The sequence below is a fragment of the Bos indicus x Bos taurus genome, chromosome 14 (assembly GCF_003369695.1).
Source record: "Bos indicus x Bos taurus breed Angus x Brahman F1 hybrid chromosome 14, Bos_hybrid_MaternalHap_v2.0, whole genome shotgun sequence".
Classification (NCBI taxonomy): domain Eukaryota; kingdom Metazoa; phylum Chordata; class Mammalia; order Artiodactyla; family Bovidae; genus Bos; species Bos indicus x Bos taurus.
The window spans coordinates 51,700,192-51,724,709 of record NC_040089.1 but is presented as its reverse complement, the minus strand read 5'-3'; the positions used below and the strand labels follow the sequence as shown (position 1 = coordinate 51,724,709).

At 36.4% G+C, this 24,518-nt stretch overlaps 1 protein-coding gene across 2 annotated transcripts in view; it reads right to left on the bottom strand.

Moving 5' to 3' along the window:
- CSMD3 (CUB and Sushi multiple domains 3) overlaps positions 1-24,518 on the bottom strand; it is a 1,467,857-nt gene that overhangs the window by 837,709 nt on the left and 605,630 nt on the right. For both annotated transcript variants that reach the window (XM_027561290.1, XM_027561291.1), the window contains one exon: positions 21,612-21,699. In XM_027561290.1, coding sequence (XP_027417091.1) covers positions 21,612-21,699 — 88 coding nt within the window. The remainder of the gene's footprint in view (positions 1-21,611; positions 21,700-24,518) is intronic.

Below are 24,518 nucleotides of genomic sequence, written 5' to 3'. Positions count from 1 at the left end.
ACAAGTTATGGGAAACCCAGGAAGATGAAAGTCCATTTGAAGAGTGGATACAATTCTCATAGGCAAACATATTCTAGGAAGAGAGAAGAGCATGTGCTATATTACTGAGCTGATAAAGTGTAGAGACATTTGGAAAAACCGTTTGCCTTAAGCAAATGGTTAATTTCAGGGAACAGTAGTTTGTGTTTTTTACACAACTAAAATGATATATTTTCTGAAGACACACATTTAGCATGCTGTAACACAATATGGTAGAAATGGAAATATAATGTCAGAAAGTTAGATTTGGACTGTATTAAGGAGAAATTTAAATCCAAGAATGCAGATGTACAAGTGAGGCAGGAAGAGCACCAAATTGCAAGCCATAAGCTCGGGGTTCAAGCCATGCCTTTATTACAGCTAACTGTGCAAACTTCTGGCATACAAGTTTACTCATGAGCAAAACAGCAATATTGACATGTACAATGTTTTAATTAGTAACAACATAATGGTTGTGAAAGTATTTATAATTTAAAGTATGCTATATGTCAGGGATCACTGGTGGCTCAGTGGATAAGGAATCCACCTGCAATGCAGGAGTCATAGGAGACAGGGGTTTGGTACTTGAGTCAGGAAGATCCCCTGGAGGAGGGCATAACAACCCACTCCAATATTCTTGCTTGGAGAATCCCATGGACAGAGGAGCCTGAAGGCCACAGTCCACAGGGTCACAAAGAGTTGGACACAACTAAAGAGCCTCTTGATGAAAGTGAAAGAGGAGAATGAAAAAGTTGGCTTAAAGCTCAACTTTCAGAAAACTAAGATCATAGCATCCAGTCCCATTACTTCATGGCAAATAGATGGGGAAACAGTGGAAACAGTGACTGACTTTATTTTTCTGGGCTCTAGAATCACTTCAGATGGTGATTGCAGCCAAGAAATTAATAGACACTTACTTCTGGGAAGGAAAGTTATGACCAACCTAGATAGCATATTACAAAGCAGAAACATTACTTTGTCAACAAAGGTCCGTCTAGTCAAGGCTATGGTTTTTCCAGTAGTTATGTATGGATGTAAGCATTGGACTATAAAGAAAGCTGAGTGCCAAAGAATTGACGCTTTTGAACTGTGGTGTTGGACTCAAGAGAAGACTCTTGAGAGTCCTTTGCACTGCAAGGAGATCTAACCAGTCCATCCTAAAGGAGATCAATCCTGGGTGTCCACTGGAAGGACTGATGGTAAAGCTGAAACTCCAATACTTTGGCCACCTGATGTGAAGAGCTGACTCATTTGAAAAGATCCTGATGCTGGGAAAGATTGAGGGCAGGAGGAGAAGGGAATGACAGTAGATGCGATGGTTGGATGGCATAACCAGCTCAATGGACATGGGTTTGGGTAGACTCCGGGAGTTGGTGATGGACAGGGAGGCCTGGCATGCTGTGATTCATGGGGTCGCAAAGAGTCAGACACGCCTGAGCGACTGAACTGAACTGAACTGAAGTGACTGAGCATGCACGTGCATATGCTATATGTTTGTGTATAATAACTGATATAATTTCTTAATTCAGTGAACTTTGGGAGATAACACATTTTTGATACAGGAGTAATGTATCAGGAGCTGTATAATAAGAATCTTTATCTGAAAGACAAGTGTAACTTACCTCCAATAGAAGAGGTAACCATTGCTACTGCAATGGTTAGAATTTTTAAAAGTATAAAGTAAAAAGGAGTCAATATGAGTTGAAAATAATCAATTAATGAGATTGAAGAAGCAGAATCAATAAATTGCTGTATTTAGAGAGTAAAGATTTTTAAATCTGTATGTACTGTGAAAATCATAGGAAAAACAAAAAGAAAAAGAAAAGATGAATAACCAAGCATTTATTGAGCCCTACTTAATTCTGGGTATTAAATATGCCATTTTATGACAGACAATCTAGTCCTTCACTAAAGCAGAACAATTTGGTGTTACTCTTTCCATTTTTATTGAAGAAACAGAACTTGGGGGACAATAATGAGCTTCTCTAAATCAAATAAGAGTGACAGTATCTAAAATTAAGATTCATCTAATTCCAAATTCCATGTTCTCTCATTTGTAATGATGTATATGTGTTGTGGAGAAAAGACTAGCTTAATTTTTTTTAAGTTAAAAAAAGAAAATATCTACATCTCAAGTGAGTGAAAATAATAAAGACCTAGGAGAAACATAGAAAGTCATGAATATTGAATCTTTCAGAAGTAATGCTATTCTTAAAGCCGAATATACAGTAGAAGATGGGAGTTTTGAAAATGGAACATTGACAAATGTTTATTTTTAGGGAATGTGAGGAGAAAATGAATTACCCAAGAAAAGAATGAAAAATGGATGGGCAGAGAGTAGATTTGGGGAAACTAAGGTATTTCTTGTAAATAACCAAGATGACAGTAGAGTCAAGGGAAATAAGGATTACAAAAACTAATTTAATATGGGATGGATAAGTCATTAGTAATTAAAGAGATGATGCAAAAAGCCAAATTACAAAACATTAGGAAATAGTTGTATGATAAGGTAGTGTCACATGGGTAGCTTTTCCTTAAAATATTTTTATGGGAGGAGATATAACACCTTTGAAAATCTCTATTAATGATCTCTTTGCAAATACTAAAGTTAGATATATAAATGAACATATTTAGAAGTCATGCTAGAACAGGGGGTGAAGATGGGTCCAAATTCAAAAGTGTGACAGATACATGATGAGAGTCAGCTTTTCTTCATTATGGTACTGTTTTAATATTCAGCTCAGTTCAGTTCAGTCACTCAGTCATATCTGACCCTTTGCAACCCCATGAACTGTAGCACACCAGGCATCCCTGTCTATCACCAACTCCTGGGGTTTACTCAAACTCAGGTTCATTGAGTCTGTGATGCAATCCAACCATCTGATCGTCTGTGGTTCCTGTCTCCTCCTGCCTTCAATTTTTCCCAGCATCAAGTCTTTTCAAATGAGTCAGTTCTTCATATCATGTGGCCAAAGTATTGGATTTTCAGCTTCAACATCAGTCCAACGAATATTCAGGACTGATTTCCTTTAGAATGGACTGGTTGGATCTCCTTACAGCCCAGGGGACTCTTAAAGGGTATTCTCCAACACCACAGTTCAAATGCATCAGTTCTTCAGGGCACAGCTTTCCTTATAGTCCAATTTTCACATTCATACATGACTACTGGAAAAACCATAGCCTTCACTAGATGGATCTTTGTTGACAAAGTAACGTTTCTGCTTTGTAATATGCTATCTCGGTTGGTCATAACTTTCCTTCCAAGGAGTAAGCATCTTTAATTTCATGGCTGTAATCACCATCTGCAGTGATTCTAGAGCCCAGAAAAATAAAGTCTGACACTATTTCCACTGTTTTCCCATCTACCTGCCATGAAGTGATGGAACCAGATGCCATGATCTTCATTTTCTGAATGTTAAGCTTTATGCCAACTTTTTCACTCTCCTCTTTCACTTTCATCAAGAGACTCTTTAGTTCCTCTTCACTTTCTGCCATAAGCATGGTGTCATCTGCATATCTGAGGTTATTGATATTTATCACAGCCATCTTGATTCCAGCTTGTGATTCATCCAGACCAACATTTCTCATGATGTACTCTGCATATAAGTTAAATAAGCAGCTGACAATATACAGCCTTGACATTCTCCTTTTCCTATTTGGAACCAGTCTGTTGTTCCATGTCCAGTTGTAACTGTTCCTTCCTGACTTGCACAAAGATTTCTCAAGAGGCAGGTCAGGTGGTCTGGTAGTCCCATCTCTTTCAGATTTTTCCACAGTTTGTGATGATCCACACAATTAAATGCTTTGGCATAAGTCAATAAATCAGAAGTAAATGATTTTCTTGAGCTCTCTTGCTTTTTTGATGATCCAGCGAATGTTGGCAATTTGATCTCTCGTTCCTCTGCCTTTTATAAATCCAGCTTTAACATGTGGAATTTCACAGTTCACATACTGTTGAAGCCTGGCTTGGAGAATTTTGAGCATTACTTTACTAGCATGTGAGATGAGTGCAATCGTGCGGTAGTTTGAGCATTCTTTGGCATTGTCTTTCTTTGGGATTGGAATGAAAACTGACCTTTTCCAGTCCTGTGGCCACTGCTGAGTTTTCCAAATTTTCTGGCATATTGAGTGTAGCGCTTTCAAAGCAACATCATTTAGGATTTGAAATAGCTCAACAGGCATTCCATCACCTCCACTAGCCTGTTCATAGTCATGCTTCCTAAGCCCACTTGACTTCACATTCCAGGATGTCTGGCTCTATGTGAGTGATCACACCATTTTGATTATCTGTCATGAGAATCTTCTTCCTACAGTACTTCTGTGTATTGTTGCCATCTCTTCTCAATATCTTCTGCTTCTCTTAGGTCCATATCATTTCTGTCTTTTATGTGCCCATATTGCATGAAATGTTCCCTTGGTATCTCTAACTTTCTTGAAGGGATCTATAGTCTTTCCCATTCTATTATTTACCTCTATTTCTTTGCACTGAACACTGAGGAAGGCTTTCTTATTTCTCCCTGCTATTCTTTGGAACTCTGTATTTAAATGGGTATATTTTTCCTTTTCTCCTTTGCTTTTCACTTCTCTTCTTTTCACAGCTATTTGTAAGGCCTCCTCAGACAGCCATTTTGCTTTTTTGCATTTCTTTTTCTTGGGGATGGTCTTGATCCCTGTCTCCTGTACAATGTCATGAATCTCTATCCATAGTTCACCAGGCACTCTGTCTATCAGATCTAGTCCCTTAAGTCTATTTCTCACTTCCACTGTATAATCGTAAGGGATTTGATGTAGGTCATACCTGAATGGTCTAGTGGTTTTCCCTACTTTCTTCAATTTAAGTTTGAATTTGGCAATAAGAAGTTCATGATCTGAACCACAGTTAGCTCCTAGTCTTGTTTTTGCTGACTCTATAGAGTTTCTCCATCTTTGGCTTCAAAGAATATAATCAATCGGATTTTGGTGTTGACCGTCTGGAGATGTCCACGTGAAGAGTCTTGTCTTGTGTTGTTGGAAGAGTGTTTGCTCTGTACAGTGTGTTCTCTCGGCAAAACTTTATTAGCCTTTGCTGTCCTTCATTCTGTACTCCAAGGCCAAATTTGCCTGTTACTCCAGTTGTTTCTTGACTTTTCTAGTATACTTATGTACTTTTATTCAATATACTTTTCTAGTATATAATATACTTTTCTAGTATATTGGTATAATAGACTCAAACATTTCATTCTCCTAGCATGGCAGTAATTTCTGAGATGGAGAAGTTTAGAGAAAAGGAAAAGAGGCATTTCAATTGAGAAATGTATTATTTGACAGTTAAGAACAGCTGCCCCGTCTCACTTTCCATAGATACATTATAGTTGCCATTTTATTTTGCAGCGACCATATAATTGCGGTGTCAGCTTTACTAGCTGCAGATCCTTCACCTTTTCATCCATGTACATACCATTATCATCTTAGTCTTAACAAAAATATGTATGATAATGTGTTTTTCAACTCAGACACTGCCAGAGCAGTCCTATGGACTACTTATTCACAGATAACTCGATTTTGGCATCTAAAACATCTCAAAATATGTCCAATATTGCCATATTTATTTATCAAGCATATTTTTATGGTGACATAACAGTTTACCTCAGATATGTCTGATTTTCCTTGACATCTTCACTTGGTTGTGTCATTTCTTCCCCTGGAATATTCTGTCTTAGCATTTTTGCTTGTGTCATCCTATGCATTCTTCAAGGACCCACTAGCAACCTCTTTCATAAAGCTCTTCCTGCTTCCACAATCTGTTACAATCTGGTAAACACCTCTAGCATTGTGCATATCTTCATTAGTGTACTTAAAATATTTTTCCTTGTCTTATATGACTTTTCTAAGTGTAAAATCCTTGAAATCAGAAATTCCAAGGATTATTATTAGTATGAATAATATTATTCATGCTTCTGTAAACATGATGAAGAGAGTTCAATATATAGTGAATTGAACTGCTTAAAATAGCAAACCTGGAGCTTCATCATTTTTCTGTTAATTTCTTTGATCACATGAATTTATAGCAGGACTTCAAACTCATCATAAAACTAAATGACAAATAAGGCAGCAGTTGGTAAAACAGAAATATTCTTGCATGCACAATACCAATATTTTTATAAGCAATTAGAAAATATATAAGAGAACCCTTGATAAATAAAGGCATATTATAGACTTGTTATATTTTAATTATAATTTTATGTTTCAGTCTCCAAGGTGAAATCCCCAGAGTTTGTGCTTTGAGATCTTAAAAGTTTTGTTTTTAATTTGAAATTCCTATGGAGCATAACAGGCTTTTAAATGGAGAAATGCTGCCAAAGAAATAATGAAGCTGACAGCAGTTTCTGTGCTGAACAATAAATTAAAATTTTAAATCTTTTGAAATCATAAACAAATTCTGGGAAAGCTCAGCTTCAGATTCTTAGGTTTACATACACTTTCCTTCTCCAGGAAAGACCTTGTTTGTCTTTTTGAGAGCAAAAAGTAATGTTTGATCCAAATTTGAATTATAAAAACTCTACTATATACCAAGAATGAAATAGCAGAGAATATTTTTTCTTATTTGGTAATATTAAAACCAAAAGTGAGTTTTGGTTTTGGAAGTGAGAAATAGATTCCAGGAATTATTTCTGATAGGTAGAGTGCCTGAAGAACTATGGACAGAGACTCGTGACATTGTACAGGAGACAGGGATCAAGACCATCCCTGTGGAAAAGAAATGCAAAAAAGCAAAAAGTGAAGAACAACTTAAGAGTCTCCTGATGAAAGTGAAAGAGGAGAGTAAAAAAGTTGGATTAAAGCTCAACATTCAGAAAACTAAGATCATGGCATCTGGTCCCATCACTTCATGGCAAATAGATGGGGAAACAGTGGAAATGGTGGCTGACTTTATTTTGGGGGGTTCCAAAATCACTGCAGATGGTGACTGCAGCCATGAAATTAAAAGACGCTTACTCCTTGGAAAAAAGTTATGACCAACCTAGACAGCGTATTAAAAAACAGAGACATTACTTTGGCAACAACAGTCCGACTAGTGAAGGCTATGGTTTTTCCAGTAGTCATGTATGAATGAGAGAATTGTAGTATAGAGAAAGCTGATTACCAAAGATTCTTTTGAACTGTGCTGTTGGAGAAGCCTCGAGAGTCCCTTGGACGCAAGGAGATCCAACCATTAGTCCATCCTAAAGGACATCAGTCCTGAGAGTTCATTGGAAGGACTCTATTGAAGCTGAAACTCCAGTACTTTGGCCACCTGCTGTGAAGAGTTGACTCATTTGAAAAGACCCTGATGCTGGGAAAGATTGAGGGCAGAAGCAGAATGGGACGACAGGGGATGAGCTGGTTGGATGGCATCACCGACTCAATGGACATGAGTTTGGGTAGGCTCCGGGAGTTGGTGATGGACAGGGAAGCCTGGTGTGCTACAGTTCATGAGGTCTCAAAGAGTCGGACATAACTAAGCAACTGAATTGAACTGAACTAAAAAATTAAACATCCTCCTGAAAAAAATCCATGGTGCCTGGTGCTGTAATTAATTGTTCCTACTTTCCTATCTTCCCCTCACTCCTGCCATGCACCTGAAAGCTTGTAATTACTACCAAGCTTTATGTCTGATTTGCTAGGAAATAGTGTTTCCAATTTAAAAAACTGGAAGCCACTCTACCTCCTAAATATTTTTTGTGCATTACAAAGAAAAAAATATTCCACTTGAAAATAATATAGGAATTGTTCTCCCTAGATCCCATGCCAATACATTCAGGGGCTGCCATTAGTTTAGCAATGGTGGTTGGCAAATCTTCAGAAACTGTCTTGGTAGAGTTTTTACTGTGTGAATAATAGAGAAAAACATTCTTAACAGATATGAAGCCAATAAACAAACGTTATTTTATATTTACCTGGGGCAGAGGCTGGTCCTTCAATTCAATAAACCAGTCTTGCTTCTGTATGTGGAGGTTGTGATTCATTGTGTATCTGACTCATAAAGGCTAATTTTCCTTTGAGATGACAGGGGCCCAGTAAAAGAGAGTTAACTTAAGCTCTGACCAAAGTGTATCACTTTATAATGGTCTGATACAGTGTATCTTTTGACAGTGATTTTTATTCCTCTATGGACTTTCCCTTTTCTTATTCTTTGGGGTGCTTCTCATACCTTTTATATACAAATGACCATTGTTTCATACTTTTTAAACACAGAAAAGTTATTATTTTCCCTTCTGAAAAAGATTAATCTAAAAATATTGTATCTACTATTTTTGAATCGGTCCTGTTTGTAGCTGACACTGAAATTGAAAGACAATCTAATCCACTCCACTTGTAAAGAGCCCCCAACTCATATCTCTGCTTGATATTTTCTTTTTTCAAGATCCATGTTTTTATTAGTTACGCCTAGAAGAATCACTAGCAATTTCCTGAATGTACTGATGTTTATCATGCCTTTGCACAGTCCTTTTCATGCTTATACCTGGGAAACTTAGAAATACTAAATAGAAATCATATAACAAGGCATATTCATTATTCTCAGTCTCAATAGGACTCTCAAAATTACTTAGCAAGGCAGTGTTTCTATATCAAACTTGATCTCCCACTATTGGTGATTACTATTTCCAGTTTTTTTCTCTCAAAGTTCCTCTCTATACATTCCCATCTCCTGTGAGATGGGAACGTGTGTGTGTGTGTGTGTGTGTGTGTGTGTGTGTGTGTGTGTGATATATACAGGGTCTTGCTTGATGCATCATTACCAAAGTAAAATTATTAAACATGAGCTCTCTCATTTTCCCATCACAAAACCTCGACCCATCTTTGGAATTGTGCTTATATTCTCCAAAAGAGTTATGTTCTTTCACTTATTTTTTTCCCCTATCATCAGTATTTTCCTCTCTACAGGAATATTTATATCAACCAATAAATATGCTCTGGTTTCTTGTGTCTCTAAAAAGGAAATCTCTTTTGACTTCCTAATGACTACAGAACTGACCCATTATTCTTCTGCTTTATGGAATTTGATGTTCCAAAGCTATTACCTATCTGAACTATCAGGATAGGAACCCACCCAGTGTAAGAAGGTCCCACTTTCACTGATACCAGAAGAATTTTATGCCTCTATTCTACAGGAAAGGAAGAGCCTCACACTCAGAGAGAGCTTGATGAGCTATTACAGGAAAATGAAGATCATAGAGTCTAAATTATAGAATGTAAATTGGAGAAAAACACAGAATTCAATAGAAAAGTGGTAAAATGAAATTAAGGAGATGTGGAGAAACCAATCTCTTCTGCAGAGGAAGCAAATTGGCAGCCTTTCTACCTAATCTGGTCTGAAGATATGTTTTGTTTTAAACACACATTGTTTTTTAAAATATGAGAATAGACTTTTGAAAATCAGGAGATTTTTACATACACACACTCATAACAATAATCCACACATTTTTGTAATTCAGTTTTTAGATTTGCCGCTAAAACCAATGTACCTTCCTTGCAACATCTGCTGGAACCTATTAACGTGTTCCCTTTAGGCAGAACAAGCTCTCTGGTTCACAGTGGTCACGCCTAGGCTTCTTCACTCATTCAGCTTTCTTGTTGTCGTTCTGTCACTAAGTTGTGTCTGATTGTTGCAACCTTATGGATTGTAGCATGTCAGACTCCTCATGTATCTTACCTATCTATTAAGGAAGGCTATAAAGAGTTGTGAGAGAAGGAACAGATTCAATTTGTGTTTTCAGTACTTTATGCTTTATACTTTAGATAAATAGATTGAAGGAAACAGAAGTTTTAGTTAAAAGGCCACTAAAGTCTGGATTTAAGATGGTAGAGACTTGGAATATGGTGATTGTAGTGAACTAGAATCTGTGACCTAAGTAAAAAATCTATGCTATTTCATGGTGTGATGAAATTTAAGAAGCTATTTTATCACTTTCAGGAGTGGCAAGATAAGTAAGTGTAAATGAAGGAAGAGAAAGAAGTCCGAGGAGGAGCTAAGATGGTGGAGGAGTAGGATGGGGAGAATACTTTCTCCCCCACAAATTCATCAAAAGGACATTTAAACACCGAGTAAATTCCACAAAACAACTTCTGAAAGCCAGCAGAGGACATCAGGCACCCAGAAAAGCAACCCAAGTCTTTGAAAGGAGAGAGAAGAAATACAGCTCCACTCACCAGAACACCGACACAAGCTTCCCTAACCAAGAAACTTTGACAAGCCACCTGTACAAACCCACAAAGAGCAAGGAAACGCCACAATAAAGAGAACTCCACAAACTGCCAGAATACAGAAAGGACACCCAAAACTCAGCAATTTAAACAAGATGAAGAGACAGAGGAATACCAGGCAGATAAAGGAACAGGATAAAAGCCCACCAAACCAAACCAAAGAGGAAGAGATAGGGAATCTACCTGATAAAGAATTCCAAATAATGATAGTGAAATTGATCCAAAATCTTGAAATCAAAATGGAATCACAGATAAATAGCTTGGAGACAAAGATTGAGAAGATGCAAGAAAGGTTTAACAAGGACCTAGAAGAAATAAAAGAGAGTCAATATAAAATGAATAATGCAATAAATGAAATTAAAAACACTCTGGAGGCAACAAATAGTAGAATAACAGAGGCAGAAGATAGGATTACTGAATTAGAAGATAGAATGGTAGAAATAAATGAATCAGAGAGGATAAAAGAAAAACGAATTAAAAGAAATAAGGACAATCTCAGAGACCTCCAGGACAATATTAAACGCTACAGCATTCAAATCATAGGGGTCCCAGAAGAAGAAGACAAAAAGAAAGACCATGAGAAAATACTTGAGGAGATAATAGTTGAAAACTTCCCTAAAATGGGGAAGGAAATAATCACCCAAGTCCAAGAAACCCAGAGAGTCCCAAACAGGATAAACCCAAGGCGAAACACCCCAAGACACATATTAATCAAATTAACAAAGATCAAACACAAAGAACAAATATTAAAAGCAGCAAGGGAAAAACAACAAATAACACACAAGGGAATTCCCAATAGGATAACAGCTGATCTTTCAATAGAAACTCTTCAAGCCAGGAGGGAATGGCAAGACATACTTAAAGTGATGAAAGAAAATAACCTACAGCCCAGATTATTGTACCCAGCAAGGATCTCATTCAAATATGAAGGAGAAATCAAAAGCTTCTCAGACAATCAAAAGCTGAGAGAATTCAGCACCACCAAACCAGCTCTCCAACAAATACTAAAGGATATTCTCTAGACAGGAAACACAAAAACAGTGTATAAACTCGAACCCAAAACACTAAAGTAAATGGCAACGGGATCATACTTATCAGTAATTACCTTAAGTGTAAATGGGTTGAATGCCCCAACCAAAAGACAAAGACTGGCTGAATGGATACAAAAACAAGACCCCTACATATGTTGTCTACAAGAGACCCACCTCAAAACAGGGGACACATACAGACTGAAAGTGAAGGGCTGGAAAAAGATTTTCCATGCAAATAGGGACCAAAAGAAAGCAGGAGTAGCAATACTTATATCAGATAAAATAGACTTTAAAACAAAGGCTGTAAAAAGAGACAAAGATGGTCACTACATAATGATCAAAGGATCAATCCAAGAAGAAGATATAACAATTATAAATATATATGCACCCAACACGGGAGCGCTGCAATATGTAAGACAAATGCTAACAAGTATGAAAGGAGAAATTAACAATAACACAATAATAGTGGGAGACTTTCATACCCCACTCACAGCTATGGATAGATCAACTAAACAGAAAATTAACAAGGAAACACAAACTTTAAATGATACAATAGACAAGTTAGACCTAATTGATATCTATAGGACATTTCATCCCAAAACAATGAATTTCACCTTTTTCTCAAGCGCACATGGAACCTTCTCCAGCATAGATCACATCCTGGGCCATAAATCTAGCCTTGGTAAATTCAAAAAAATAGAAACCATTCCAAGCATCTTTTCTGACCACAATGCAGTAAGATTAGATCTCAATTACAGGAGAAAAAATATTAAAAATTCCAACATATGGAGGATGAACAACACCCTGCTGAATAACCAACAAATCACAGAAGAAATCAAAAAAGAAATCAAAATTTACATAGAAACTAATGAAAATGAAAACACAACAACTCAAAACCTGTGGGACACTTTAAAAGCAGTCCTAAGGGGAAAGTTCATAGCAATACAGGCATACCTCAAGAAACAAGAAAAAAGTCAAATAAATAACCTAACCCTACACCTAAAGCAACTAGAAAAGGAAGAAATGAAGAACCCCAGGGTTAGTAGAAGGAAAGAAATCTTAAAAATTAGGGCAGAAATAAATACAAAAGAAACAAAAGAGACCATAGCAAAAATCAACAAAGCCAAAAGCTGGTTCTTTGAAAGGATAAATAAAATTGACAAACCATTAGCCAGACTCATCAAGAAACAAAGGGAGAAAAATCAAATCAATAAAATTAGAAATGAAAATGGAGAGATCACAACAGACAACACAGAAATACAAATGATCATAAGAGACTACTATCAACAATTATATGCTAATAAAATGGACAAAATGGAAGAAACGGACAAATTCTTAGAAAGGTAAAACTTTCCAAAACTGGACCAGGAAGAAATAGAAAATCTTAGCAGACCCATCACAAGCACGGAAATTGAAACTGTAGTCAAAAATCTTCCAGCAAACAAAAGCCCAGGTCCAGACGGCTTCACAGCTGAATTCTACCAAAAATTTAGAGAAGAGCTAACACCTATCCTGCTCAAACTCTTCCAGAAAATTGCAGAGGAAGGTAAACTTCCAAACTCATTCTATGAGGCCACCATCACCCTAATACCAAAACCTGACAAAGATCCCACAAAAAAAGAAAACTACAGGCCAATATCACTGATGAACATAGACGCAAAAATCCTTAACAAAATTAAGCAATAAGAATCCAACAACACATTAAAAAGATCATACACCATGACCAAGTGGGCTTTATCCCAGGGATGCAAGGATTCTTCAATATCCGCAAATCAATCAATGTTATACACCACATTAACAAATTGAAAAACAAAAACCATATGATTATCTCAATAGATGCAGAGAAAGCCTTTCACAAAATTCAACATCCATTTATGATAAGAACTCTCCAGAAAGCAGAATAGAAGGAACATACCTCAACATAATAAAAGCTATATATGACAAACCCACAGCAAACATTATCCTCAATGGGGAAAAATTGAAAGCATTTCCTCTAAAGACAGGAACAAGACAAGGGTGCCCACTTTCACCATTACTATTCAACATAGTTTTGGAAGTTTTGGCCACAGCAATCAGAGCAGAAAAAGAAATAAAAGGAATCCAAACTGGAAAAGAAGAAGGAAAACTCTCACTGTTTGCAGATGACATGATCCTTTACATGGAAAACCCTAAAGACTCCACCAGAAAATTACTAGAACTAATCAATGATTATAGTAAAGTTGCAGGATATAAAATCAACACACAGAAATCCCTTGCATTCCTATACACTAATAATGAGAAAACTGAAAGAGAAATTAAGGAAACAATTCCATTCACCATTGCAACGGAAAGAATAAATACTTAGGAATATATCTACCTAAAGAAACTAAAGACCTATATATAGAAAACTATAAAACACTGGTGAAAGAAATCAAAGAGGACACTAATAGATGGAGAAATATACCATGTTCATGGATTGGAAGAATCAATATAGTGAAAATGAGTATACTACCCAAAGGAATTTATAGACTCAATGCAATCCCTATCAAGCTACCAACGGTATTCTTCACAGAGCTAGAACAAATAATTTCACAATTCGTATGGAAATACAAAAAACCTCGAATAGCCAAAGCTATCTTGAGAAAGAAGAATGGAAATGGAGGAATCAACCTACCTGACTTCAGGCTCTATTACAAAGCCACAGTTATCAAGACAGTATGGTACTGGCACAAAGACAGAAATATTGATCAATGGAACAAAATAGAAAGCCCAGAGATAAATCCACGCACATATGGACACCTTATCTCTGACAAAGGAGGCAAGAATATACAATGGATTAAAGACAATCTCTTTAACAAGTGGTGCTGGGAAATCTGGTCAACCACTTGTAAAAGAATGAAACTAGAACACTTTCTAACACCTTACACAAAAATAAACTCAAAATGGATTAAAGATCTAAACATAAGACCAGAAACTATAAAACTCCTAGAGGAGAACATAGGCAAAACACTCTCCGACATACATCACAGCAGGATCCTCTATGACCCACCTCCCAGAATATTGGCAATAAAAGCAAAAATAAACAAATGGGACCTAATTAAACTTAAAAGCTTCTGCACATCAAAGGAAACTATTAGCAAGGTGAAAAGGCAGCCTTCAGAATAGGAGAAAATAATAGCAAATGAAGCAACGGACAAACAACTAACCTCAAAAATATACAAGCAACTCCTACAGCTCAACTCCAGAAAAATAAATGACCCAATCAAAAAATGGGCCAAAGAACTAAATAGACATTTCTCCAAAGAAGACATACAGATGGCTAACAAACACATGAAAAGATGCTCAACATCACTCATTATCAGAGACATGCAAATCAAAACCACAATCAGGTACCATTTCACGCCAGTCAGAATGGCTGCGATCCAAAAGTCTACAAGCAATAAATGCTAGAGAGGGTGTGGAGAAAAGGGAACCCTCTTACACTGTTGGTGGGAATACAAACTAGTACAGCCACTATGGAGAACAGTGTGGAGATTCCTTAAAAAACTGGAAATAGAACTGCCTTATGATCCAGCAATCTCACTGCTGGGCATACACACTGAGGAAACCAGAAGGGAAAGAGACACGTGTAACCCAATGTTCATTGCAGCACTGTTTATAATAGCCAGGACATGGAAGCAACCTAGATGCCCATCAGCAGATGAATGGATAAGAAAGCTGTGGTACATATACACAATGGAGTATTACTCAGCCATTAAAAAGAATACATTTGAATCAGTTCTAATGAGATGGATGAAACTGGAACCTATTATACAGAGTGAAGTAAGCCAGAAAGAAAAACACCAATACAGTATACTAACGCATATATATGGAATTTAGAAAGATGGTAACAATAACCCTGTGTACGAGACAGCAAAAGAGACACCGATGTATAGATCAGTCTTATGGACTCTGTGGGAGAGGGAGAGGGTGGGGAGATTTGGGAGAATAGCATTGAAACATGTATAATATCATGTATGAAACGAGTCGCCAGTCCAGGTTCGATGCACGGTACTGGATGCTTGGGGCTGGTGCACTGGGACGACCCAGAGGGAGGGTAGGGGAGGGAGGAGGGAGGAGGGTTCAGGATGGGGAACGCGGGTATACCTGTGTCGGATTCATTTCGATATTTGGCAAAACTAATACAATATTGTAAAGTTTAAAAATAAAATAAAATTTAAAAAAAAGAGAGAGAAAGAAGTCCTTAAAAGGGGGTCCAGAATGTAGAATACAATGGAAAAATTGAAAATGATGAGGGCAGAAGACTGTTAAGTTCAACAACATGAAGGTTGTTGAGAAGAGTGATTTCATTGGAGTGACAGAGGTTGAGACAAATTGAGATAATCTAAAGAGTGAAGTAAAGAAGTAAATAATGAATATATAAATATATAAATCGTCTCTGGACTTCATTTCTCTACACAACAGATTCTAATCACACTTTATCACATAACTCAACATTTGCCTCTGTGAACCTAATCTAGTTGCCAAAAATATCATAACTGTTCAGTCTCCAAAACATTTTTAAATATTCTTAAATTATAAGAGTATATCTTAGCCTGATTGTAAGCTCCTGGTTTCTTAACATCTATCAGGGAGCCAAAAAAAAGATTTCAAGATAATTTGATGATTTGAAATTTACTAAAAGGGAATTTGGCAATAAGGAGCTCATGATCTGAGCTACCATCAGCTACCAGTCTTGTTTTGGAGGACTGTAGAGAGTTTCTCCATCTTTGGCTGCAAAGAATATAATCAATCTGATTTTGGTATTGACCATCTGGTGATGTCCATGTGTAGAGTTTTCTCTTGTGTCGTTGGAAGAGGGTGTTTGCTATGACCACTGCCTTCTCTTGGCAAAACTCTATTAGCCTTTGCCCTGCTTCATTCCATATTCCAAGGCCAAATTTGCCTGTTACTCCAGATGTTTCTTGACTTCCTACTTTTGCATTCCAGTCCCCTATATTGAAAAGGACATCTTTTTTTGGGTGTTAGTTCTAAAAGTCTTGTAGGTCTTCACAGAACCGTTCAACTTCAGCTTCTTCAGCATTACTTGTTGGGGCACAGACTTGGATTACTGTGATATTGAATGGTTTGCCTTGGAAACGAACAGAGATTGTTTTGTCGTTTTTGAGAGTGCATCCAAGTACTGCGTTTCAGACTATTTTGTTGACCATAATGTCTACTCCATTTCTTCTATGGGATTCCTGCCTGCAGTAGTAGATATAATGGTCATCTGAGTTAAACTCACCCATTCCAGTCCATTTTAGTTCACTGATTCCTAGAATGTCGACGTTCACTCTTGCCATCTCCTGTTTGACCATTTCTAAAGGCAATGGCAACCCACTCCAGTACTCTTGCCTGGAAAATCCCATGGATGGAGGGGCCTGGTGGGCTGCAGTCCATGGGGTCGCTAGGAGTCGGACACGACTGAGCGACTTCACTTTCACCTTTCACTTCATGCATTGGAGAAGGAAATGGCCAACCACTCCAGTGTTCTTGCCTGGAGAATCCCAGGGACAGGGGAGCCTGATGGGCTGCCATCTATGGGGTCGCACAGAGTCGGACACGACTGAAGCAACTTAGCAGCAGCAATTTGCCTTGATTCATGGACCTAACATTCCATGTTCCTATGCAATATTGCTCTTTACAGCATCGGACCTTGATTCTATCACCAGTCACATCCACAACTGGGTATTGTTTTGCTTTGGCTCCATCCCTTCATTCTTTGTGGTGTTATTTCTCCACTGGACTCCAGTAGCATATTGGGCATCTACTGACCTCGGGAGTTCCTCTTTCAGTATCCTATCATTTTGCCTTTTCATACTATTTATGGGATTCTCAAGGCAAGAATACTGAAGTGGCTAAGATCATGAGCTCCTTATTGCCAAATTCAGACTTAAATTGAAGAAAGTAGGGAAAACCAGAAGATTATTCAGGTATGACCTAAATCAAATCTCTTATGATTATACAGTGGAAGTGAGAAATAGATTTAAGAGACTAGATCTGATAGAGTGCCTGATGAACTATGGACTGAGGTTCATGACACTGGACAGGAGACAGGATTAAGATCATCCCCATGGAAAAGAAAAGCAAAAAAGCAAAATGGCTGTCTGGGGAGGCCTTACAAATAGCTGTGAAAAGAAGAGAAGCGAAAAGCAAAGGAGAAAAGGACAGATATAAGCATTGAATGCAGAGTTCCAAATAGCAAGAAGAGATAAGAAAGCCTTCCTCAGTGATCAATGCAAAGAAATAGAGGAAAACAATAGAATGGGAAAGACTAGAGATCTCTTCAAGAAAATTAGATATACTAAGGGAACATTTCATGCAAAGGGGGGCTCAATAAAGGACAGAAATGGTATGGACCTAACAGAAGCAAAAGATATTAAGAAGAGGTGGCAAGAATACACGGAAGAATTGTACAAAAAAGATCTTCATGACCAAGATAATCACGATGGTATGATCACTCACCTAGAGGCAGACATCCAGGAATGTGAAGTCAAGTGCGCCTTAGAAAGCATCACTACAAACGAAGCTAGTGGAGGTGATGGAATTCCAGTTGAGTTATTTCAAATCCTGAAAGATGCTGCTGTGAAAGTGCTGCACTCAATATGCCAGCAAATTTGGAAAACTCAGCAGTGGCTACAGGACTGGAAAAGGTCAGTTTTCATTCAAATCCCAAAGAAAGGTAATGCCAAAGAATGCTCAAACTACTGCACAATTGCACTCATCTCTCACACTAGTAAAGTAATGCTCAAAATTCTGCAAGCCAGGCTTCAGCAATACATGAACCGTGAACTTCCAGATGTTCAAGCTGGTTTTAGAAAAGGCAGAGGAACCAGAGATCAAATTGCCAACATTCGCTGGATCACCGAGAAAGCAAGAGAGTTCCAGAAAAACATCTATTTCTGCTTTATTGACTATGCCAAAGCCTTTGACTGTGTGGATCACAATAAACTGTGGGAAATTCTGAAAGAGATGGGAATACCAGACCACCTGACCTGCCTCTTGAGAAATCTGTATTCAGGTCAGGAAGCAACAGTTAGAACTGGACATGGAACAACAGACTGGTTCCAAATAGGACAAGGAGTACATCAGGGCTGTATATTGTCACCCTGCTTATTTAACTTGTATTCAGAGTGCATCATGAGAAACATGGGCTAGAAGAAGCACAAGCTGGATTCAAGATTGTTGGGAGAAATATCAATAACCTCAGATATGCAGATGACACCACCCTTATGATAGAAAGTGCAGAGGAACTCAAAAGCCTCTTGATGAAAGTGAAAGAGGAGAGTAAAAAGTTTGGCTTAAAGCTCAACATTCAGAAAACGAAGATCATGGCATTTGGTCCCATCACTTCATGGCAAATAGATGGGGAAACAGTGGAAACAGTGTCAGACTTTTTTGGGGGCTCCAAAATCACTGCAGATGGTGACTGCAGCCATGAAATTAAAAGATGCTTACTCCTTGGAAGGAAAGTTATGACCACCCTAGATAGCATATTCAAAAGCAGAGACATTACTTTGCCAACAAAGGTCTGTCTAGTCAAGACTATGGGTTTTCCAGTGGTCATGTATGGATGTGAGAGTTGGACTATGAAGAAAGCTGAGCACCGAAGAATTGATGCTTTTGAACTGTGTTGTTGGAAAAGACTCTTGAGAGTCCCTTGGACTGCAAGGAGATCCAACCAGTCCATTCTAAAGGAGATCAGCCCTGGATGTTCTTTCGAAGGAATGATGCTAGAGCTGAAACTCCAGTACTTTGGCCACCTGATGCGAAGAGTTGACTCATTGGAAAAGACTCTGATCCTGAGATGGATTGAGAGTGGGAGGAGAAGGGGATGACAGAGGATAAGATGGCTGGATGGCATCACCGACTCGATGGTCTGAGTTTGAGTGAACTCTAGGAGTTGGTGATGGACAGGGAGGTTTGGCATGCTACGATTCATGGGGTCACAAAGAGTTGCACACGACTGAGCAACTGAACTGAACTGAAAAGGTAATTTAACCCTCTATATTACTATTTCTAATAGTAATAAGCCTATTTATAATAAACCGCATATTTTTGTAAAAAGTGAGACCAAATAGATACTAACATCAAGAATAATTATTTCCATTTATCTTTTCATACTACAATAGCAGCTAGGATTAAATACTCATTCGTCTTAAGTTCGCTACCATGTTTGCATATCTCATGCAACATTCACCTCAATACTAGGAAACAGGTATTATCATTTTTAGAGCTGAGGAAAACATCCTCAGAGAAGACAATATATTGATGGTTGATTGTAAGAATGGGATCTGAATGAAGTTTGTTTGGTTTCAAAGCATAATTTAACACAGTAATTAAAGGGTCAGGATATAGAATCAGGAAGTAATGAGTTCAAATTCCAGTTACATAAAATTATTAGCTGGATAAGCAGACTTTCAGTTTTATTTGTAAGTGAAAATAAAAGTGTTAGTTGCTCAGTTGTGTCTGATTCTTCTTGATGCCATGGACTGTAACACTCTAGGCTTTTCTTTTCATGGAATTCTCCAGGCAAGAATACTGGAGTGGGTAGCCATTCCCTTTTCCAAGGGATCTTTCCAACCCAGGGATCGAACCTGGGTCTCCTGCATTGCAGGCAGATATTTTACCATCTGAGCCAAGGTGGAATAAAATAACAAACAGGTTATTATAGGTTTTATTATTATAGGGTTTTTATTAAATAAAGTATACATATACAAATACCAGGTATGTTGATGACATTTTACAGTCTATAAAATATCACTTTTAACTACTGAGATTGAGATTTAGTTGATTTTTAATATACTTAGGTTATTAAGCTCTAACTCTGACTGGATTCTGGGTCTTTTGAATTTCTTTTTAATGTGATTTTTCATACAATATTATCCATATTAATTATCAGGCTAGTTAAAGTTCTGCAATTTTTTTAGAAAATTACAAGTTTATTCATATTGAACTAATATTGTTTTCCCCTGCAAGAATATCAAAATATAACTTTAAGTCAAATGATCCATGGAGACAAAATATTCATAGGTTTTTATTATAAGAACTACATTTTTAGTCACGGGGAATTTCTTCAGAAGTCCTTTATACAAACAGAATAAAGAAGCAAAGAATGTAAATGTGTGGTATGTGAAACTATAACCATTATCATTTTAAAATTTAATATATCATGAATATTTTGTGAAAATAGTATTGTGAACTAAATTATCACTTAGTATTTTATAGGATTTTTGTATCTTTTATTTGTAAAATGTTACATTCAGAGGACTACTGAAAATTCAATATTTTTAAACAATATTGTGTCATAGTGTAAATTAATAGTTACCATATTATTAAGTGCACTATTCCTTTGACATATTTAACCATGAGTGCTCTGTGTGCTAAATCACTTCAGTCATGTCTGACTCTACAACCTCAGGAACTATAGTCCACCAGTCTCTTCTGTCCATGGGATTCTCCAGTGAAGAATACTGGAGTGGATTACTGTGCCCTCCTCCAGGAGATCTTTCTGTACCAGGGATGGAACCCACGTATTTTTTTTTCCTGCACTGGCAGGCAGATTCTTTACCTCTAGCACCACCTGGGAAGCCTAGTCTACTATGTATATTTTCTGTGCTGTAAGTAAACTTGATTTCAATTTTTAAAATAAATACTAAATTTAAGATGGAGATAAACCTTATTCAAATTAAATTTTCTTTTAAATAAAATGTTTATAGAACATTTGCAGGAAGGTTTCACATGCAGTATCTCATTTGAAACATCATTCTATGTGATAAATTTGATTTACATGTTACAGAAGAGGAAACTCTGGCAGACAGGATTGAAAAACTTACTCAAGATCAGACAATTAATAAACATTAGAATATGAATTCAAACCTATGTATTTCAAATTGAATCTCATGATTTTCCACTTACTGTGCTGTGCTGTGCTTAGTTGCTTAGTTGTGCCCAACTTCTTGTGACCCCATTGACTGTAGCCTGCCAGGCTCCTCTGTCCATGATGGTTCTCCAGGCAAGATTACTGGAGTGGGTTGCCATGCCCTCCTCCAGGGAATCCTCCCAACCCAGGGATCCAACCGAGTTCTCCCACATAGCACATGACAATAAATTAATCATTTAAACTTAAAAAAGTTCCCTGATAAATTTGATGTTATTTCGTCACTTTAGTGAAATATTATTAATCATAACACTTCAGTGAAATCTAGCTGCCACACTTTTAAGTCACCACGTCTTCATCTCCATATTATTATACTTGAAATTTAAATTAAAATAAACTTTAACAAAGTTAATAATGAAATAAAAAATTTTAAATCATACCTAAAATCCGATCCAATTCTCTTCCCATTTTCTGGTTCTCCTGGATCTGGGCATAAATTGGAAGCTGTCTTAATACCTCCCTCATTTACTGAAACAACAGGAACACAAGAAAAGAAAGAATCAAAACATGTATGATTAGAAAATCAAAAGTGATATTCATTTCAAATTGTACATAAAATATATTCTTGTATTTTATTATTCTAATCACTATAATTTATACATGGAATGTTAAATATAATTTTATAAACCAATAATGAGAACAAAAATACTTTTTAATTTGTGGATATATAAAACATAATTTCCATGTTTCTATTCAGTGACATACTACTTTGAATATTAACACATTAACAGTTAACACTTTATTTTTAATTACTATCAAATTTTGAAATCTCTGTAATGCACTCCATAGGTATCATTGCCAGAGTTTCCATTAATTATTGGCAGCAGAGAAGTCACTACCAGTTATATCAGTGTCATCAGATACTTGTTATTTTTAAAGTTGCAACATAAAAATAAAGCCAATACAATATTGTAAAGTAAAAAATAATAATAATAATAAAAAAAATAAAAAAAAACTTTATGGAAAAAGTTTAAGGATAATGGCAATTTTTAACGGGTATATAACAAGGAATTTATTCTGCCAATGTGAAAATAAAACTGTGATGCAAGTTATCATGCATGTCGTTGAATTATGCTTTAATGCTGAAAATCAAATTAAGGGCTTTACCCTTTAACAAGTCCCATGACTATGTTTTATTGTACACTTTCAGCAGTTTCTTCAGAACACCCTATTGATAAATTATGTATTCATATTTTCAGTGAATGTGCTCACAGTAAATAAATAATTCCCTAAGAAATCTTTTTTTTTAATGGGAAGATTATTAAACCAGATGAAGTCTGAAATATCTGAGTGACACTGTTTCATGAACTCAATCTTATAGCAAATTGGAGAATAACTTCTATTTTGCTCTTCATCAACTTATCTGCTTTTTAAAGAAAAGAATAGGACCTGAGTAGAGACTCTAGAAATGAAAAAATCTAAACTTTGCTATGGTTCTTGTCCTACACTGTGAATTGGAATCACCTATAGAGTTTTTTTTTCTTCTTCTTCTTCTTTTATGAAAAAACAGATGCTTACTTTTCTGTCTAGATATTCTAATGCAGTGATTCTGGGTAGACACTGTGAACCAGTTGGTTTTGTTGTTGTTTTCTTGTTTGTTTTTAAAATAATCTTCTATGGGATTCTAATGAAGAGTCAATGTTTAAAAACACTGGATTCCTGCATCATTTAGCATGGATTGTCAACTTATTTAAATTGATTTATCAGATAGCAAGATAAGTATCTTGCTTATCAAGATAAGTATGACCAACAGTCATAACTCTGATAAAGCTGTCATATTTTCAACTAGATATGAAATTTTGTGTTTGCACTTTTATTCTATAAAAATTAATTTCTCAAATACCCTCACATATATTTTTATTGCTGCCAACTTAATTATAAATTCACTAATTCATACAATACATGTGATTTTTTTTTCCCATTTTCTGGGTCTGCTGACTTGCTAATTTATTTTTACTTCTCTGGTTTTTGTTATTATGTTTTCTTTTGGCCACTCTTTTACTTTAGCTTATATCATATACAGAGGGCAAATTTAAAGGCACTGACCCACAATTCTCAATATACTGAATTTTATTCATGACTTGAAAAATTCTCTCTTTGCTAAGGACTTGCAACCTAAGGTTGTATCTTTTTTTTCCCCCCCAAGCTCCTTCCTGATCCTTCAATGGCCTACTAGGTCCCTACCAAAAATCTCCTAATCATTTCATGTGCATGTTCAAATCTAATTTAATCCTTTTTTTTTCTATTATCATTCTCTTCCAATTCATCTTGAGTACTAGAAGAGAATTAAACTTTCTCAAACACAGCTTTCATTACTGTCCAAATATGCTATGATTCTAGATTTCTAAGCATATCTATTATATTTCCCAATAGCCACCAAGATACATCCATAACCCAAGTACAACAGATTCTTCATTCTTCTGCAATTAAGATACACCCGTAATCCAAGTCCAACAGACTCTTTATTATTATGCAAGTTTAATGGTTAGCTATGCTCCTTCTTTGTGCCTTCTTCAAGTCTTCATGTTTTCCTTTTCTTCCTCTTTAGCTATCAAAATTCTATATATAATGTTCAGGACTCAGCTCAAGTCCCACCTTTTGCAAAATACAATCTCTTATTTCTTTTCAGATTTTCTAATCCTCCCTGGTGGTTCAAACGATAAAGCGTCTCCCTACAATGAGGGAAACCCGGGTTCAATCCCTGGATTGGGAAGATCTCCTGGAGAAGGAAATGGCAACCCACGCCAATATTCTTGCCTGGAAAATTCCATGGACAGAGAAGCCTGGTAGGCTACAGTCCATGGGGTCGCAAAGAGTTGGACAAGACTGAGAGACTTCACTTTCACTTTTACTTTCCTTTTTATATAACATGAACAATTTTATATTTAATTTTTAAATTATCTTATCATACTCTTTAATAGTTTCATATTCCTTTGTTATATATACAAATATATATTTGGTAAAGATAAGGAAAAAGCTATCATTACTTTAATATTCCTACAGTACCCAGATGGGGTAAATGATTTCTCAGTGAATATTTCCTAGTAGTTTAATTAAAAACAATGTGTTATACACTGTTTACAATGAGTCGAATATTTTTTCTATGGGAAGCACTATCTTTCTTATCTCTGACTTTTGAAAATATTGTAGTATATGTCATTAAAATGTGACTTTTTAACATATGATAGAGATAAGAAAAAGTAGTGGAATGATATAGGCTTCTTACATTAGTATATTAAATTTATAACACAAATTATATATAAGTATATAAATGGAATATATTTGAA